The 19771-nt window shown below is 43.0% G+C and overlaps 1 protein-coding gene across 4 annotated transcripts; it reads left to right on the top strand.

Annotated features, from left to right (window-relative positions):
- The first annotated feature begins 2365 nt into the window (after nucleotides 1–2365).
- On the top strand, nucleotides 2366–19246 carry NARF (nuclear prelamin A recognition factor). Of its 4 annotated transcripts, XM_068151405.1 has the most exons (14): nucleotides 2366–2494; nucleotides 3186–3274; nucleotides 3819–3899; nucleotides 4885–5028; nucleotides 5713–5845; nucleotides 7066–7200; nucleotides 10161–10279; nucleotides 11128–11257; nucleotides 11930–12002; nucleotides 13471–13608; nucleotides 14196–14353; nucleotides 14916–15153; nucleotides 18563–18634; nucleotides 19065–19245. In XM_068151405.1, the coding sequence occupies exons 2-13, from the start codon at nucleotides 3248–3250 to the stop codon at nucleotides 18606–18608; spliced, it is 1422 nt and encodes a 473-aa protein (XP_068007506.1). In that variant the 5' UTR covers nucleotides 2366–2494; nucleotides 3186–3247; the 3' UTR covers nucleotides 18609–18634; nucleotides 19065–19245. The 4 variants fall into 4 exon arrangements, with proteins under 4 accessions (XP_068007506.1, XP_068007508.1, XP_068007505.1 ...); XM_068151407.1 differs by lacking the exon at nucleotides 2366–2494 and having other exon boundaries at nucleotides 3058–3274; nucleotides 3827–3899; nucleotides 19065–19246; XM_068151404.1 differs by lacking the exon at nucleotides 2366–2494 and having other exon boundaries at nucleotides 3058–3274; nucleotides 19065–19244.
- Nucleotides 19247–19771: the final 525 nt, after the last annotated feature.

Genomic DNA, 19771 nt, shown 5'->3' with positions numbered 1-19771 from the left:
GATGTCCTCAGTGATTCTGCAAATGCTTGAGTTGTCATATAGTTACCAGTTTTCATTGTGAACATAAAGAAATACAGGAGAAAATACAAAATACTTTAAATATGATCTGTGCAGAGTTACAGAAATCCCCCAAACTGTCACATCTTGTGAGGAATCACTATATCAAGTTTGGATAATAAATGTAAGCATAGTCACTCAAGTGTGAAACAGAAGGATTTTAGCAATGTCTTTAAGTGCAAATCTCAACACGTCCCTAATTTAGATCTTTCATCTGTGCCATTGCTATATTTGTCAGTGCTGCTCTGCCTATTGTATCCTCGTGGAATAAAGCTGGGAGATTGGCACAGCTTTTTAGCATGAAAATATTCACCCAGAGGAGCAAGAAATGAAGTCAGCTAACGCTGCGTTTCCAAGCGTAGCAAAAGCAAATGCTGAAGTTGAGCAGGGATTGCTCTAGAGTGATGGTAGCACTTTAAAAACTGTGGTAATGCACTAATGTGAAATGGAAAAGCTTTTTGAATGAAGACAGAAGCACAGAAAATTATTACCAAAGCTATTGCAATTTTTACTGCAAGCTAGGACTACTGATACTTTTCCAGTAAAGCACTATCAACTTATTTGTCTTTAAAAGGGCAGTGATAGAGTGGTTTTATTTGCTTTCATTATAGGCATGCTAAGGAATTCTGCTTTCTTTGACTTTCCCCTGCTTACTGCAGAGGGGCTTGGACTCAATTACTTTTGGAGGTCCCTTCCAACCCAGACCATTTAATGATTTTATGATTACTCTGTAAATTAACACACCCCCCCCATTATACTTACAGTTTGCTCAGGGGGTTATCTTTAAAACACTAATTAATTTGATTGTCAAATCTTTAACAATCAAATCCATAAATCATAGAATTGTTTAGGCTTGAAAAAGACCTTTAATGTCATTGAGTCCAATCATCCCTGTCTTCCAATACCTGAGGGTATCCTACAGGAAGGCTGGAGAGGGACTTTTCATAAGGGTGTCTAGCCATAGGACAAGGGGGAATGGTTTCAAGCTAAGGGAGAGTAGGCTTTTACTGGATCTTAGGAAGAAGTTCCTCAGTGCAAGAGTGGTGAGAGACAGGAAGAGGCTGCCCAGGGAGGCTGTGGATGCCTCCTCTCTGGGAGTGTTCAAGGCTAGATTGGATGAGACCTTGAGCAGCCAAGTGTAGTTGTGAGGTGTCCCTGCCCATGGTGGGGAGGTGGGAGATAACCTCTAAGATCCCTTCCAACCTAAGCCATTCTATGATTTTCAAACTCCACCAAGTTTGGTGCTAACCCATGTCCCTTAGCATTTGTCCCTAAACATTTGCTTCACTGGACTGTGATACCTTTTACAGCCAGCTGCAGTGCAGAGGATTTAGAGAGTTATGTCTCTGGGTGACAAACTTCTGTAGCCACAGCTGAGTCTGGTTCTTTTACAGCATCAACCAAAATGTTATCTGTGGATGACAGCATTAGACCCCGCTTGTAACAGGATGTGATTTACTCTGGGCATTTGATAAAGGAAAGGTACAATTTAGGCAGGAAATTGCCTCTGTGGTCTATGTCTAAAATGTCATTTTAGACTGTGAAAAACCTGCACAGCTGTAGGAGTATGGTTATACATGGCTGTTCCAAGGGGTGGAAGTTGAAAGGGGCAAAATATGGACTGAACCTTTTGAGTGTTACACCTGAGGTTTAGAAGGGCAACCACTCTGACATAATTGATAATTTGGAGCCTGTGAGGTTGTGGGAGGCTGTTATGTATGGTTATACCCGTTTGTGATACCTGACTGGGAACAGTGTTTGCATTGTTACAGAAATGAGAGGTCAAAGCATATTGGTTAAATCAAATGGCAATTATTTTGTGTGCAGTAACTTCCACAGCCTTATTCCACTCAAAAGGGACTGAGAACAAAAATCCGGGCTGGAACCCCCAACTTTGTATGATACAGATGCAGAGTGTGCTTTTAAAAAGTCCACGAAGGGGTTCAAGAGACGTTCCAAGCCTTTTGGAGAAGCGGCACCAAACTGCCCGGTCGCGTTACTCGGTACTCAAGAGGCAAGCGCAGAGGCCGCCCTAACACCTAGCAGCCGCCCCGAGGCCGCCCGTTCCCGGGCGCAGGGGTGCCGGTGCCTAGCGGGTCACATGCGTCTGCTCCCGTTTTCCTGCACGGTTGGGATTTAACCGCCCGGGAGAGGGAGAGCGGCCCTCGGTTGTCGGCCGAGGGACGTGAGATCGCAGCGCACACCCTCCCGCCCGCGGGGACGCGCAGATGCGCGCTGCCGGCGGCGGCTACGTGACGACGCTCAGGTCCACAATGAGCCCCGCCGTGCGGGGGGGCGGGGAGGCGGCGGCGGGCCCAGCCGGGAACCTGCCGGCGACACGGCGGAGAGTGAGGTGCTGCCGGCCCCGCCTGCCTCTGTGGCCAGCCTTGGCGGCTCGTCTCCGCCTGCCGGGGACGCAGCTCAGCGCCGCGGCGAGGTATAGTGTTCCGTTTTTCGCCCTTCCGACCTTTTCGGGTTGTTTGGGGGGGGATTGTTTTAGTTGATTTTGTTTGTATTTTTTCCACTTCTGGAGCTGACGAGCTGCTGCTCCTGGCCGCCCGCCTACTCTCCCGACGCCTCTGTCGGCGTCGGGGAGGGGGCCGCGCTGAGGGCGAAGGTGCTGTGAAGAGCCTCGGTGGAAGATGCCGAGGCGTAACGGCGACAGCAGAGCTGCCCGCGCTGCCGGCGGAAACGGGGCGTGCTGCGGGGCAGCTTCTGTGGGTGCCGAGGGGACTTTTTCCCCTCGCGGGGGGTCCCGTTTCTGTCGTTCCGCGGTGTTTACCCAGGCGCGCTGCGGGAAGCGCTCGCAGCCCCCGCGCGCAGCCCCCGCGCGCCACGTAACGGCCCGGGGCGGTGGCGGCACGCGAGCAAAGGACGCGGCGTTCGCCGCTTCATTGCAGCCCGGTGCGTGGCGGAGCACGTGAGGGGCGCGGCGGGGCCGCCCCCGCCCTGGGGACCGCATTGGCTGCGGACGAGCGGCTCGACCGCGGAGACTTCCCGGCTGGGGCGATAAGAGGGGCAGGAGGCGGGCACAGCAACAAAGGGCGGCGGGGACGGGAGGACTGGCAGCGGCGGGTGTGTGTGCGGGGGAGCTCACCTGCCTGCCCCGGTCTGCTCTTGTCCTGCAGCCCCGGCGGCGAGGACCGCTCGGCAGCCGCGCCAGGGTCGGGGTGCGCCGGCTGGATCGCAAATGAAGTGCGAGAACTGCACCAAAAAGGTGAGTGCGGTCGTGGCGCGGCCAGGTTCTGCCCATGCCTTTCTCATCTGGGGGCGGTGGTGTCCCGGTTTGACCGGGATGGCGTTCGGCTGCCGGCCCCAAGGTCATCGACTTCTTCGGCAGGCGCGGCGCAGCCCCACGACCCTCTCCTCATCCACGGACTGGCGGCGATGGCGCCCCGAGGGCGGCAGCTTCGTAAAAGCCCCGAGCAGCGTTATCGTGGGGCCACGGCTGTTGGCCGTATTCAGAGCCGTCACGTAGCGCCGCGACGTGTACACCGAGGTCGGTGTGCTTGGTGTCATCCTCCCCGTGGGTTTAAAGACCCTCTCAGCGCTGTGCTTCTGCTGAGGCTAGGGTGTTCCTGAGGAGTTGCTGTCATTGCAGCAGATGCACTTTGAAATTAAGGTTTTGTGTGTAAAGATGTAGATTTTGCCAACAACTGTTAAAGAATTAGGTTAGTTTGTAATGAGGCAAACAGATCTCTAAAGATGCCCATGCTGCGGGGTGAATGTCTTGCATAATGGATATATATCTTTTGTTTAAGGAATGCAGTAAAAAACAGAAGAATGATGATACACAAAGCACATCTGTCGATGGATTGAGTGCAGATGATGGTTTTGGAGAGGTAATGTTCCTTCTGTTATTGCAATATTTGTTGGGGTTTTTTTCTTGTGTGTACCAAAGGTCATAAGTAGGGAATCTTAAAGTACTAAGTATAACAGCAATCAGCAAGCACTTGTAAGCAATTTTGAGCACTTCTAGGCTTCTCATGGGAACCAAGAATCTTTAAAACAAGGTGATATAACTCCCTACTTAGTACACAAGTACAAACCAGAAATCGAAGTTACAAAAAATGAGCATTGAGCGTGAAAAGTTTTACGTAAAGCCTTCAAAATAGGTAGAGCTTGTAAGGAGAGAAGAGAAATTCTGGTAGTATGGGTGCACAAAATGCCTTTATATTAGACTTACAGATAACCTGCTGCTCTTCAATAGATAACTGGTTCCCTGGAAATGGGCACAAAACTGAGGGATTTTTGGGTGGGTGTTTATGGAAGTAGCCTGGTTATGTTGCACTTCTGTCCAAGTATTCCTTCTTTCCACAGATGAGCTGTCACTGGTATTGCAGCCAGAAGTATGAAATTAATGATCTTACAATGTATGTTCAATGTAATTGTGGGGCTGCCATCTGTTTGGTTTACCCTGTGGTAAAAAACCAAAGTCATCTTGCTGTTAGAGAGGCATCTGGCTATTAAAGCGGGTTAATAGTTCAATTGAAAGTTTTCTCAGTTGCTTGGTAAGTTGATGGAGAGCGTCAGCTCTGAAATTCAATGCACATTGAGTTACTAGAACATGGGCTAAATTTAGGTCTGTGTTTATTCTTCAAAGTTTTGCAGTTTCACAGCAATAATAGGATCAGAGCCATGAAGAAGGATGGAACAGATTATTTTGATTTCTTCCAAATAATCTTGGATGTTATGCAAGTGTTACAGATTGTCTTGTTTTAAACCAAACAATGACAGCATGTTTGTTCTTCAGCTGGATCACGACAGAAACCTTCAAAATTAATTGATCATTATTAAATACTCGTTTGCTTATTTTTCTCCCCCCAGAAAAATGAGTTTCATACATTGGCTAATGCTAAAATATTCCTTAGCGACTGCCTAGCTTGTGACAGTTGTATGACATCAGAAGAAGGAGCCAGAGTTTTCCAACAGAATCAGAAGGAGTTCTTTCATATTCTTAACCTTAATAAGGTAAAGTAACACAAACAGTAACATGGTTTTCTGTGAAGAGGAGGCACTCAGCATGACCAAGCAGCTTGTTTTCCCAAGGCAGATACTGTGAAGATTTGTCAGGATATGCTTTTTCTAAAGAGGAAGTGAGGATCCAGTCAAGATCAGTGTTAAAGTGCAAAAAACAATTTTGTGCTAGATAGGCAAGATCCCTGAAACTTAACCTGATTGCAAGAGGAAGGCTTCTGCACCTGCCAAAGTAACATTTTTGGAAAATCCAACTTCCCCATTACTGTAATAACAAATTCTTTTGTGGTTGAGTGTGTTTATAAATAATCACACCTTCCTTAATAGGTTTTTCCAGCTTGCTAGAATGTTTCATGTTGCTAGAATGTCATAGGTGCTGAATGTCTCTTTCCCTATACCATTGAGAGACCAACCCCTGAATTGGTCTAAAAAAGATGTTTTTTTCTGAATTACATAAAATAAACGTGTACAGGTGATTAAGAGGTGAGCACTGACAGGATCAGAGGAACATCTTGTCCTCCTCTCAACAGACTTGATAGTTGTTTCATAGGGGTTTTAATGATATAGCCCACCGAAGCATAGGACACTGAGGAATAGCTCCCAGGACCAGAAAAGGGAGGGAAAGTAGGGAGCCTTATCCTGTTGTAATTACATGCCTTGTTTCCTTTTATTCACCAGAAGTGTGATACCTCAAAACACAAAGTGTTGGCAGTGTCTATATGCCCGCAGTCATTGCCTTATTTTGCTGCTAAATTCAACCTCTCTGTGAATGATGCAGCCAAGAGACTCTGTGGTTTCCTCAAAAGTCTTGGTAAGTTTGGGTTTGTTATGATGATTGAGCAGAAAGGGGAGATTTCTTTGTTGTGCAGCCATAAAGTACCATTGCACAATCTGGTTTAGAGTTTGAAATGTGCTGCTGTGTGGTATTAATGACAGCCCACCAGTATGATATGCACCTGTTGCAGATGTGGATTGGAGCCATTACTCTGGTGATAGTGGAGGTCGCAGGATATAGAATGATGTTACAAAGCTGTCTCTGAAACCTTCACTACTAAGAAATCAAGGAGGATTTAGTCATGAGCTATTTTGTAACTTGAGAGAGGAGGGTGTTCTTACTCTAGATGCCTTCCAGTCCTTTTGACATACCTCTGGAAGAGTCTTTGGTTTGTTGTGTTGGGTTTTTGTTTTTTGGCCATAATTTGAAGTTGCATGGGAATTGCTGTATCTGCCTATTTCATGTTAAAGCTGTATTTCCTGTGCTCTTTACAGTAGATACACAGTTTTCTTTTAAAAATATAACCCACTTTGCCTATAGATCTTGAGGGATGCAGTAATAAACCTATAAGTTCCTTCCTTATATACCTATATATTTTTTTTTCCATCTCTGTACCCAGTATATCTTCTTAATCTACAAGGAATGCTAAGTTCTGGTGGGCCCCAGTTTTCTTAGAACAAATTAATTATCTGGACCTCACTTGCTGTGGGGGCGTGCTCAGTATTACGTCGGCATACAGGGAGTATGTTGCTAAATAAGCAGGCAGGAGGTCTCTGCTGTGCTGGTGATATGCTCATGTACCTTTGCAGATAACTTCAGCATGGGAAGATATGCCTCTTAGCTGGATAGATATCATTACCACAAAAAAACCCAGAAGGGACTTCAGCATATCTTGAAAAGAATTTTCAAGAGTCACTACACACAGCCCAGGAGCTGTGAAATCCCGTTCACTTAAACAAGAGCAAATGTGTGCCAAGTAGCAAGCTGCTCTTAAGGAAGCAGACAAACATTTGAAGTAGTCCTAGTCAGCATTAGTAAGTTGTTGGCCCTTTTACATTCACAACATCAAAGGTAGTTTTTTTTTTCAGTGCATGGCTTTTATTTTTGACTTTTCTATTAGTGGAAATTTGGAGAGGAGAGAAAGAATATACCTGTTGATCTTCCAAGTTTTTTTGTGGACCTGGAACTTGGAAAAAAGCCTGTGTGATAGCAAACATTCTAGTAATCCAGCTTTCCTTTGCTGCTTTCTTTCACAGGGGTGCATTATGTATTCGATACCACTATAGCTGCTGATTTCAGTATCCTGGAGAGCCAGAGGGAATTTGTGCAGCGGTATCAGCGGAGGAACCAGGAGGAGCATGCCTTACCAATGTTTGCCTCTGCTTGCCCCGGTAAGAACCAGTTTCTCCAACCTTCCTGCACTTCAGCCTAGTCCTATTGAAACTACCAAGGAGAAAATTTCACTTGGGAGCCTTACATAGTTTACAGCATTTTCTCCTTGCTTTTGAGAGATACCAAATACTGCACACAGTGCTGGTTACCAGCAGTACTGATCATCTTCAGTGCATTTCAGGGCATTGCTAGATGGGCCTGTGTTCATGGGCTGTTGGGAGAGCTGAACTGGTTTCCAACAAGCATTTTCAGCTTCCAAAATACGAGTGAGGTGCCACAGCCATAAATAGTGCTTTCAATTCTGTGTATTCTTCAGTGGAAATGTCTGGATTACACTTTAGGAGCTACATATGTATATTAAGAGAAAAAGTGGGTTTGTGTTGTGGGTTGGTTTTTTTTTCCTATTACTGTTATGTTAGTGTTGCTTCCTATCATCAGGAGCAGACATGCTACATGTTGCTTTTTTGTGCATGTGTAAAACCAGTGAAGTTGAAACACCCCCATATTACTTAGCTTTGTCTTCTTGTGTGGGGTTTATTTAAAATTCAAAACTTAAGGATTTCTTGTGGAACTCCTTTTGAGATAATTTTCATTTTTTCCATCCAGAAGAAGAACTCAGACCTACTGCTCTTTTTGGCAATATATTTAATCAGTGGAGTAGTTTTCCTTGTCTCTTCTACGAAAGACTTTTTTGCAGTGCTAGTTAGTTACAGTGTTAGCTATGTGCTGTGGTATGGATGTTAGTAGAAGCATGGATGCTTTCCATTCCTGGAAAACAGAACCAGGCTCCTCTTGTAAACCCATTCTGAAAGCACGTGGTATTTAATTCCCATTGACAGCAATTACAGGGGGGAAAAAATTGTGATCAGTCATCTTTAAAGTAAGGTTGGTTCATGTGTTTCCTGTCTTTAATCCTCTGGGTGCGTTTTCTGTTCTTCATTTTCCTTCCTCTTTCTCCCCCAGATTACATAATTTGGCCCAGAATAGTTGTGTACTGGGTATGTTTATCGCAAAATGGGTTTTATATAGCTCTGTAGATATGAGGTCAATGTGAACTCAAGTCTAACTGCTTTAATGTTACTTATCTTGGAGTGTAAATTTCCACAGAACTATCACCCTCTGCAGGAGTGATCTGGTCTAAAATCTATCGTGAGCAAAAAGAACACAGCCCATATTGTCCCAGGACCTGATAAAAGCATTTTATTGTCTGTATCTTAGCTGTTCTTACCTCCTGCTGCTGCTTTCCTAAAAGAAAGTGAGATAATATTTTGGGGGGTTGTTTCCTGTTGAAAGTACACCAGTGTAACTACTGACTGTACATGTAGTATCTCAATCATTTCTTAATTCACCAAACTGGTGAGCAACAACATTTGCTCTGGGAACCAGCCAGCATTTTTCATCCATTCCAACCTCTGAACTCCTAGAACAGGTCAACAAGGCAGGCTTACAGCTGAAGGAGGGAGAGTGTAGCTGCTGAGGGTTCAAATGCATATTTGTGACCATTAAGAATGTGTTCTGAAGTAAATCTGCAAGAATTGAAAGGTGATTTGTAAGAGTTTCTTGATGTTCTTTGATGGTAATACACCAACAAGTGGTGGAGAATCTGCATGAATTTATGAAGGGTGCTGAGGTACATTGATAGAGAACTAAGTACCTTGGGCTGCCTGTGAGTGTGGCTCTGGAGTTCAACCTTGTTGATGAGTAGGCAGAAACAGCCAGTGCAAATGCAAGGGGCAGATAAATGTCTTGTGTTGCTCATTCACTCAGGCTGCTTGTGTGATTAAACAGTGACTAAGGGTCATTGTGGATCTGGAACTACTGGTCACTTGTGAAGCCTGTTGCAAGGAAGGAAACAATTTAAGAAGCTGCATTGGGCAGCACCTGGCAGAAGCTTCTTGGGATTTAGTGACATTTTCTTAGAGTTCAAGTCTACAATATCTAAAACATTGCAGTTCTCTAAAAATTAGCCTGATAGCAGGAGTGCTATGGCAATGAGTAGTAATCATAGTTGCAGTAGAGGGGAGAAGGACCTTCCAGAAATGCTACTAAAATGCAAGGCAGCATGTTCTTAAAAACCCTTCCCGTTTTGATTGAAGCAGTTCTTGTTCTGTTTGGGCAGCACTCCAGCCCTAAGCATTTAAGAAATAGGCTGTGCATGTCATGCAGAACATGCTAATGCGGCTTTTGGACCAAGCACCAAGACCAAGTCCTTCATGGCGGGTAACATCTTGGACTTAAAGTCCCAGTTGAAGTTGAACATTAGACCAAGTTCTTAGTCTCAGGGGTGGTGTGAGTATACATAGCTTGTTGTAGCTGAAATGCTGAAGGGATCTGGTGAAAGGAGGAGGGCTCTTGAATGAGTCAATGTTGAATGCAGAGAGATTTCAGTTGATTACTGTGCATGTGGTTGAGTGTGGGGGTGTTTCTAAAGAAGGTGTGGTTATTCTAGTGAAAGAAGCCATTTTTTTTCCCCCAGGGTTAATCCATGTGCATCTTGTGATAATGCTTTCATGTGACCCTTCTGTTCCAGGGAGGCAAGCTGGGTGCATGGATATTAAATCTCAGGAAACAGGAGGTCACAGTTAAGCAGCTGAACAGTGCATTTGTTGTATCTGGTGATCCAAGTGCTGAGGTCTAGAAAGTCAACTTGCTCTCTGTTAGCTGGGGTCCTGTTCTTTTTGCTTTGTTAAATCTATGCATTGGAAAAGGATGTAGTGGATCATGGAGTTCACAAGGGCTTCTAGGGCTGGAATTGATGACACAGTGAATTATTGATAGCCAGCGTAAAGCCATATTAACAGCCTTGAGTCCTGCAGTTTCCAAGGTGGGGCTTCCAGCCTCCACAGAGATGTCCTTCTTACTGTGGAGGTGTCTTGGTTTTTAAGAGCTGTTCTTTAACTGCTGTCACTGTGCCATGCTTCTTTGCCACTTCACTCTCTGTGGTTTTCTGTTGTTCCAGGTTGGATCCGGTACGCCGAAAGGGTTCTTACCAATCTTGTGACCTCTCACATTTGCACTGCAAAGTCTCCACAGCAGATAATGGGCTCCCTGGTGAAGGGCTACTTTGCCAGGCAGAAGGTGAGTAATTCTGATTTATTTTTACTATTACACTCTTCTAAAAGGATGGACTAGTGGATTTTAATACTGAAATAGAGATCTTAGTACATTACAAAGTGATAGTCTTCCTGAATTGTTTGTCCTTTACTTGAATAATGGTGCTGTGCTGCTGTACAAGCTTCCATGACAGGAAGAATGTACAAAGAACCTTGTTTAATGTGGTGCAGTGTGAGCAGTTGATCCTTGCTCTCCTAGTACAACATGGATTTAGATATTTATGGATAAAACTAAATCCAGGGTAGCTGAAGAGATGCTTGTTAAATGCTGCTTGTGTAGCTCTATAGCGCAGTCAAAATGGGAGCAGAGGAAAATAATGTAGATGTGCCCTGTCATCTGGGATCAATTAAAAGCATTATGTCCTAGAAACTAACCTTAACTGTGTACTTTGAAAAAGGTGTTGTTCTTTCATACTTACATTTAACTGCTTCCACATTATAGGAAAGGATTGCTCTCTCCACATGCATAAAGTAGTATTGATGGACTGGCTATGGATGAAATGACAGAATGTCAGCTAGAAAACAGAATTTCAAACTCCTGACTTGCATTCACTTTCCAAAGCAATCAGAAGCTGCAGAAAATGCAGTCTGAAGGAATAAGTGAAAGTTTGAAGACTGACTTTGGATGCTTGTTGAGGATGCTTTGTGACTTTGACAGATCACTTTATCTGTGTATGACAGTTGTTAATTGCCAAGGATTGATTACTAGTATTAGCTACAGAGGGTTTATGGTGCTGGTTTTGCCTTTGTCATCCTTCAAGCTGTCATTTGCTCTTCATGGAGTTCACTTGTGCTCTGTTCTGTGTTCCCCAGAACTTGTCTCCTGATAAAATTTTCCATGTGGTTGTGGCACCCTGTTACGACAAAAAACTGGAAGCTTTGCGGGAGGATTTCTACACCGCCTTGTATAACTCGCAAGAAGTTGATTGTGTGCTGACATCAGGTTAAACCTTCTTTAAACTTCCTATTTACAAAGATCCAAGCAAATCACATTGTTAGAATAGCCTTTCTGCCAGGCTTGGCTTTTGGTCAAGTCTGCTTTAGTTGTAAGGTTGGCTTCTTTCTCCTTTCAGTACATGTTTCTGTCTAATAGCACTGTAGGTACTATGTAAGGAGGGCAAAGTGGAAAAAATACTTTTTCTTTCTAAGCTGCTATTAATCTGAAAACAACATTCAGGTACTGTTTTGTCAGCCTCTTCAGAAAGGCAAGAGTTAGAAAAATGCACATTTTAAATTGTTTTGTGCTCATTATTTAATGTCCACTGGGTGTATTCAGAACTTTCTAAGTAGCTTTTTGGGGTGGCTTTTACCTTGTAGGCTTAATGTCCAAACTATGTATCCTCTTCTTTCCCCTGTGGTGTAGAAACATCTTCCACACTTTACCTAACAAAAATGCTAAGGATAACATTATGCAAAGTTTGGAGCAAGCAAAAGGTCATTTTCTTCAGGGCTGTAAGTGTCAGGTTTCTTAGTTGCTGGAGGGAACTGGGCCTACTAAGAATTAGAGGACGTGACTGGAAGCACCTCAAGTGTTGGAATTTTCATCTCTTGAACAGAGGCACAGCATTGTGCATTTTGCTTTGTGTCGAAAGTAAAGTGTCATGTTTTCCTACAGGTGAAATTGTCCAAATAATGGAACAGAAAAATGTGTCTATGAAAGATGTGACTGAAGTAGCTGTAGATAGTTTGTAAGTAGTTTTGTTGTGGCTTGCTTCCTTATTTTGACAACAAATAAGAATGCCTTTGAGCATATTCAACAGAAGTGTCAAATTTCTCAAAAGCATGTTTTGGCTTTTCTTCTTAAAGGGGAAAAAAAACACCTTCATCAAAGCCTGAGTATACTGTAAACCTCACCCTTGATGTAGGGGTTCAAAACCCCTACATCAGATGTTCATTGTTGTTTATAAAAGTTATGAAGCAGATAATGAAAACCTGTACATATTAAATACAGAGCAGGTAAAGTAATGACCCCTATCAAGTGACTACTTTAAAATCTGTGGGGTTTAAAGATCTATATAGCTGCTTATGAATATTTTAATGCAGTAATACTAAATTTAACTAGATCAAAGTCACAGCTTGCTTAGTTTGCCTGACTGCTTCAGGGTGTTGACCCCACCTGGAGCTCTGCTGTTCCTGAGCTTGTATAAAGCTGAACAGCCTCATCTGCCCTGCTCCACTGCCTGGCCTCACACAAAGATGCTGAGATGCAGTCATGGCGTTGACCATCTGTTCTGTGTTTCCCTATCATTCAGAGTAGCATCTTGACAGTAAATTTATACTTCCTCTAATCTGTTCATTTGTATTGATAGAAGGAAATGGTAATGTGTGGGGAATTTTTGATGAAGAGGACAGCAGTTATTTTTTTCAAGATTCAAGTGAAACATGCTTTAGAAGAAAGCATTGAAGAGCTTGTGTTTACTCACTGGCTCAGGAAGCAGCTTGCATGTTTTAATTCTCAGGCTTAGTTACAAAGGCTGGTCTTGCTGCTTGCTGATCTTTGTTCAAGTGTGACAGATGTTCCTTGGTGTCTTTCCAAAGTGGCGGTACTGGAGCAGTAAATGTTCTTTCTTGCAGAAAGCTCTGGAATGTTTTTAAAATCCTTTTCATTTGCACTTTGTGTTCTGCTTGGGCCTTGTCTAGACTGGATCCATTTAGTTGATCGTATTGTAACCTTTTCAGAGCTGTTTGTAGCATAACTCCTAGTGGTCACTTCTACCAGAGCTTGTCACACAGAATGAAAATTACGTAAAGGTCTTCTAATGACATAAAGATGCTCATTGATTTTGGAATCAGCCTGTCCAGTGAAAAACAAGTTCTTACTGAGAGTGTGCCTGTTCTGTGGGATCAGTTTATGTGGGAAAATAGTGTTAGTTTTTAAAAGGATTAATCTGGTAATGCTGGCTCAAGATGTAAGACTTTGATCATTTTTCTTTTTTGCTTTTTATGGTCTTGAAAGTAATCTTTTTTTTGCGGAGAAATTTGTGTGACATGAACTCCACTTCTCAAAACAAGTCCCAGCACAGCAGCCATTTGTGGTAAATTGCATGGTGTTGAAGTCATGTGGATGAAGTAACTCCTGTTTGAGTTCTAAACTCGCTGTAATGAACTGAAGGCCTGAAGTTCTGGAGTTGATCGTTCCTTCTGTTGCTTTCTAAGGTTTGATGAAATAAAGGAGGGAGATGTAGTACGGCATGAAGGAAAAAGGTCTGATGGTTACCTGGAGCACATCTTTAAACATGCTGCCAAGGAGCTTTTTGGCATAGATGTCAAGGAAATCACCTACAAAGCATTAAAGTAAGTTAGAAGTTTGTGTCTTTTTATGTAGGGTGGGCTAGTTAGAGTATTTTCAGCTGTCAGGGACCTACAGTCATCACCTAATCCCAACTGCCTGACAACTTCAGGGCTGACCAAAAGTTAAAGCATCTTACTGAGGGCATTGTCCAAATGCCTCTTAAACAATGGCAGGCATGGAGCACCAACCACCTCTGGGAAGCCTGTTCCAGCGTTTGACCATCCCCTCAGTAAAGAAAAGCTTTGTTGTGTGCAGTCTGAACCTCTCCTGGTGATTTGTGTTATTGGAGCCCTAATGCAGTTGTTGCTAACCTGGCTCTTGCACTGATGGAGGCAGCTACATGGCATCAACCTGCACCTTTATTTTAATTTTATTAATAACTTTCCCACCCTTAAATATTTAATGTAATTCTATTCTGAAAATTCATCCCTGACTTCTGCTTAACTCGGTTTAGAAACTGAAATAGTTCCCCTGAATCTCACTACTGTACTTGTTCTGCTCTTTATAGAGCACCTGAATTCAAGCTGACACAGTTGGGCCATCCTTTTGGTAGTGCAGGATCTAAAATGTTCTCTGTGCTTCTCTACAGGAACAAGGACTTCCAAGAGGTTACCCTGGAAAAGGATGGTGAGACAGTGCTACGTTTTGCAGCAGCTTATGGCTTCAGAAATATCCAAAATTTGGTTCTGAAGTTGAAAAAAGGAAAGTTTTTATACCATTTTGTAGAAGTCCTTGCTTGCCCAGGAGGTAAGGCCCACAATTGTTCTACACATGTCTTGAATCTCAAAGGAGAGTTGCCTTACAGGCAGGCACTTAATTTCATTCCCTCTTAGTTCTCTTCTTACTAATCAAAAATGCTTATTGTTTAATGAATGGTCCAGAAACCATTTGCAAGGTTGGCTCAGGAATTGATTTGGTTTTCTAAAATTAACCACAATGTTATTTGTTCTGACCCATAAATGACAGCATGGCTCTTAGGGTTATTTCAGAACTCAAGGGAACTACTCTGAAATGGTGCTTGTCAAGGGCAAGAAGAGACATGGGACGTAATTAAGATCACAAAACCATGGAGAAGGGAGATTGTTGATATGGAAACCTCATCTACATGAGGATGATTTTGATACTGGAGTCACTTTAAATACAAATTCTAACAGCATGGGGGTTAGTTTATGTAAAGAGACAACTTTTTCCTACAAGTAAATACAAAAATAGAATTCCAGGTTAACATAAACTTTGTTCATACCAAATATCCACCATCCTTGCAGGTTTTTTACTTGCTTTGTTGTTTGGGTTTTTTTTTTTCCCTAAGGGTGCCTAAATGGAAAAGGTCAGGCACAGACTGAAGATGGAAAACCAGATAAAGCACTGCTTAACCAGATGGAGGAAGTGTATGCTGCAATACCTGTTAGACTTCCAGAAACCAACCTCCATGTACAAAAGATGTACCAGGACTGGCTGGAAGGCATGGACTCTAAGAAGGCCCAGGAAACTTTGCACACCCAATACAGTGCAGTAAATCAAACAGCAAGCAATTTGGATATCAAATGGTAATAAATCAAACTTGTAAAAGTTTTGCTTAGGTTAGTTACAGATTCAGCACTGGAAACACTCTATGCAATCGCAGCTGCTATGCACTAGCTGAGCGTGTGAATGAGGCGCTTCTGGATTTTGGGTGGTCAGTTGTGAAGAGCTGTTGCTTTGGCAAGCAGAAAGAGAAGTCTCCCTCCAAAAGCACTGGTTGTACCATATTATTTAACTTCTTGTGTGGTTAATCTCCTGCATCTAGTGGATTTCTTCATTCAAAAACATCATCTTGCGAGGTACGTGAGCACTTTCTGCCAGGGCAGAAGAGTTCCCTTCACCAAATGGGCTCCCCCGAGAAGGCGAGGTTGTGTGACACTTCCTCCTAGGTGTGCAATCCCTTTCTTCGTGGTAAAAGAGTCATCATGAATTGCAGTACTGTTGGGATTCATTTGCCTTGTTAACAGAAAACCCTTCAGAGGGACAAGTGTGTACATGGAGAAGTGTCAATTATTTATGTATGCCTTCTATCCATGTTTTAACAAACTCTCCCATTCCAAACAGATTCTATGTTTTGTAGGGAACAGGATGCTTCGTATAAACTGAACTTGGGAAACTGAATGGTTATAATGCAATCAGTCATTTAAAGTAGTTCCAGGTAGGTTTGTTGCTACATAAAGAGCATTTTCTTTCCTTGTAAGTTTTCTTAGGAACCTGCAGCCAGGAAGGGTGCTGCTCCTTCTCTTTGCTGGCTTTTTTTAAGAGACTGACACATACGTGAGCACTGCAACTTCCTAGACATGCTGAGCCAGACCTACAGCACTTTCATTCGTTCATGTTTTGGTACACACAATAGCAGATTGGTCTTTTATTTGTCTGGTAAAAATCACTTCATGGAGCACCTCTGAAAAAAGTACTTAGCAATGCTTGTGAGTGAGCTCCTCCAAGTGATGATACACTGGCATCATTCATTTTGGCACACTTAAAAAGAATTAAGTACTCTCTGGAGGTTTCATTTAACAGGCATCTAAAAGTTATTTACTGCAGGCAACTCCATGAATTGTCAGAGGGTTATTCAAGAATGTGATGTACAACCAAAAAACCTTACTAGTAGCCAGGCTGCTTCAGATTGTCCAATTAGCATCAAATTTGTTCATAATTTCTGCTTGACACTAGCAAGGTCTCAACTTTACTTTTCCAGTCTGAAAGTGTGGATGGGCTTTTTCAGTTGTTTCAGGCAGTTTGAATGAGTCGTGTAAATTTCTTTGTTACAACTGCCTGTATGAGTAAGAGCTAATACAGCAAAACCCTATGTATTGAAAACTCTGCATTTAACTTGAACACAGTAGAGGCATTAGTGAAGTCAATGTGCAAGTTCTTGCATTGGCTGAACAGAGGGGCTTAAAAGGAGAGACACAGACTTAAGTGTGCTACCCTGGTGACAAGAGAGTTCTCTTAATGTGAAGCCGTTAACAGAATCACAGCCTTCAATTAGACCTCCACTTAAACAAAACATTTCACTTTGAGGGATGTTTTCTTTCCAGTGCAAATGAATTTGATTACTGTGCTATCTCAATGCACACAATGAGATTATACCCATAAATTAGCCTTGGTAAGCTGTTTCTTGTTGTAATAAAAACATTATACTTACATGGTGCAATATCAGAACATCTACAGAAATCTACCTCTGTACAGGAAGGGAGTCCGGAGATGGTGGAAGACCTTTGTACAGCTGAAGCTGTATAAAATGTCTGCTAAGAAAAGGTGGTGGTGTTTGTGAGCAGATCACCCAGAGAAGCAACATCTGACTCCTTTAGTCTGATAATCTGTCAAGATTGCCTCCAAAAACTTCCAGCAGAATTGCCCTGTAATGAAGTGGTCTTGTTCTGTTTGTACAGGCATATGTTTCTATGTATATATGGTTTATAGCTTGATGGCATGTTTAAATTATATCACTTCAGTTCTTTGTATAGTATGCTTATTTTTTTATGTGTGTACAGTAGGCAAAATGGTACGAAAAGATAGGGGGTTTTCTGATGAAGTCTTCTCCGACATACCCAAGAGCTGCCTTGCTGTTCTGAAAGGATTCCCTTTGGACTGTTTGTACGACTTGACAAACACTCCCTTTGCAGGAGGCACTGCTCTACCTGTTCTCTTGCCATGATGCTTGCCTGCTGCACTGGAGAGCCTCACTTCCCCTGCTGCTGGGAGACCCTGGCCGTGGGCCAGCAGATGAAATCAACCTGCAATGTACTGTGCTGTGCTCCTGCTACAGGGGACATTGGTGGCTCAGTGCATAAACTAAACTATTTCAGTTGAATCCATTTCTTCCATCTGCTCAAGTGTTTTAACCTATTGAGATAGTAGGAATGTAAAAATGGAGTAGGTATTTATCTGCCACAGTGCTCTTTTTAATGACGAGGAGGGCATCTAACTGGGCAGCTTTTAGTGGCTAGGTGGAATGTATGTATTATAACTAGTGACTTACAGTGACTGATACTTGTCTTCTTTTTTTTTGTGAGCTTTTGTTTTATAAGCCTTTTTGCAGTAAAACTCATTATAAGGTTTTTAAAAAACCCTTTTCTTGAAAGTGCCAGTTCAAAAGAATGGGGGGGAGGAAGTGTTTTCCCTTAACTGCAATAGGTCTCTCCTCCTTCATCATCTTCCACTGAAATTTTAACATCAGAAAAAACTTGTCTCAACTTCACATATAATGAAATACTTGCCTAAGATTTGATTCTGGCTTCTAAATCTAGAGTTGGGACGACTGTCATTGTTGACAATATGTGTTTCCAGCCACACTTGTGATACCACAGCATTGTTAGTCCCCTGATAAGTTGTTGGCAACTAAGAATTTTCATTGCTACTGCTTTTACAGCAATGGGAAGAGTTCCTAGTGTGGTCACAGCCACAGTGCTTTACTTCTCAGTTGAATGTTGTGCTGAGACCATCTTGTCTCTGGGTGATTTTTAGAAAATACTAAATTGGAAGGATTGTGGGAAACTAACTGGAAAAGTTAAATTAATTGACAAATTGACTTGGGGTATTACTGACATGAGCTGATCAAGTGCTTGATACCTTGGGTTACAGCACTTCACTCTGAGACTGCTACAAGAGATGCTTGTTACGAAGTACTCTGCCATCTCCAGTGAGCTTGCCTGAGCCACAGCAGCTTGTGTTTGTCCAGTGCAGTTAACAGGGACAGAACAGGCTATGCTATTCCTTAGGATAAAAGATCTAGCTGTGTGAAGCAGGCTCAGCTGGGATTATATCTGGATAATGTTCAGTTACTTAAATTTTGGTGCTTTGTATTCAAATGGAGCATGACCATGAATTGTCCTAAATAAATCTTGGTACTCAGTTATGTGTTGGGTCTGTCTCATTCCATAGAAAAACTTAACACTTCTAACGGATGCTTGTCTGCTGAATTTACAGGCTTACCAAATGTTCATGCTATCAGCAATACTCTATCAGCTCTTGATGAGTATCCTGGGTTACAGCAAACTGGTAAGTGGAAGGAGAATATTGCTGGACAGCAGTAGGAAATGGCAATTTGCCCTCTATAATACTAAAGTAATATATTGAATTGTGGCAAGCCAGACAAGCAGCCAGTGGTTCTAAAGCTCTTAACCTAGATTGGCTTCATCCAGCAACATCCTTTCTTCCTATGGGTTTAAGTAGATAGGCTGCAGGTAACTGTAAACAGTTACTTGAAACACTGCTCCACAAGGAACAGAGATTTGTTTGTATGCACAGTTGGGGAAGGGATGAACACCGAAGTGCAGAAGAGGGAGATACTGCTTCAATAATGGCTTGTGCAAAAAAACCATCTTTACCAAATTCAACAAACCATTCCATGAACTCCTTTGGACAGTTAGGACCTTAACTTCCACAAACTACTAACTACACCTCATGGTGCCCTGTGGTTTTCTTCAAGGGTCAGTAGCAAGTGGTTACCTGGCCTGGGGAGAAGGAGGAACTGATCGCCAATCTTGCCCACAGCAGGGATGTTCCTCTTGCTGTGTGAGTGGAAGATGAGAAAGAACAGGAGGGGACCCCAGCTGTTACTGTGTTCTTAGCTACCCTTGAACAGAAAACGGGTGAATGAAGATTTGTAACAGCAAAGCAGAGGAAACGCCCATCTAATATCTGCAGGGTTCACTCTCTGAGGTGACACCCACTCAGCAATTGTTGCATTTCTGTCCCTAGCTTCCAAGTGAATAGCTGAGTTCAGCTGAAAAATGTCTAAGTGCTGCACCAGTTACCCCCTGAAAATCAGATTTCCCTCAGGGTGATTTTTTTTTTTTTCCAAAACCCTCTTCAAACCGGTGGTAAAATACTACAATTTAATCAGGTCTTTCAGTGTGAGAACCATTTAAAGTCTTATTTTATCTGTCGAATGTATATTTAAAAGTATATTGTTACATTATAAATTTAAAACACATACTGGTCGTTCTATTTGAAAAGACCTTGCTGGGAGCTGAGGTCCAAGACCCTCTGGCATGCAGCTGGCCCCTTCGCTCGGCGCTGTGACACGGCAGTTAGCTCTCCACTGCACCCGTGCCGTGCCGTTTTGTGTGTTGTCCGTTAACTCGGTTCATTCTCCGGCTAAGGTAGCGCACCAGACGCTGCCCCGGCCCGCAA

Source organism: Melanerpes formicivorus, unplaced genomic scaffold (assembly GCF_026170545.1).
Source record: "Melanerpes formicivorus ecotype bairdi unplaced genomic scaffold, bMelFor1.0.p_v2 SCAF_21, whole genome shotgun sequence".
Taxonomy (NCBI): Eukaryota; Metazoa; Chordata; class Aves; order Piciformes; family Picidae; genus Melanerpes; species Melanerpes formicivorus.
This window is presented reverse-complemented; position numbering and strand designations above follow the sequence as displayed.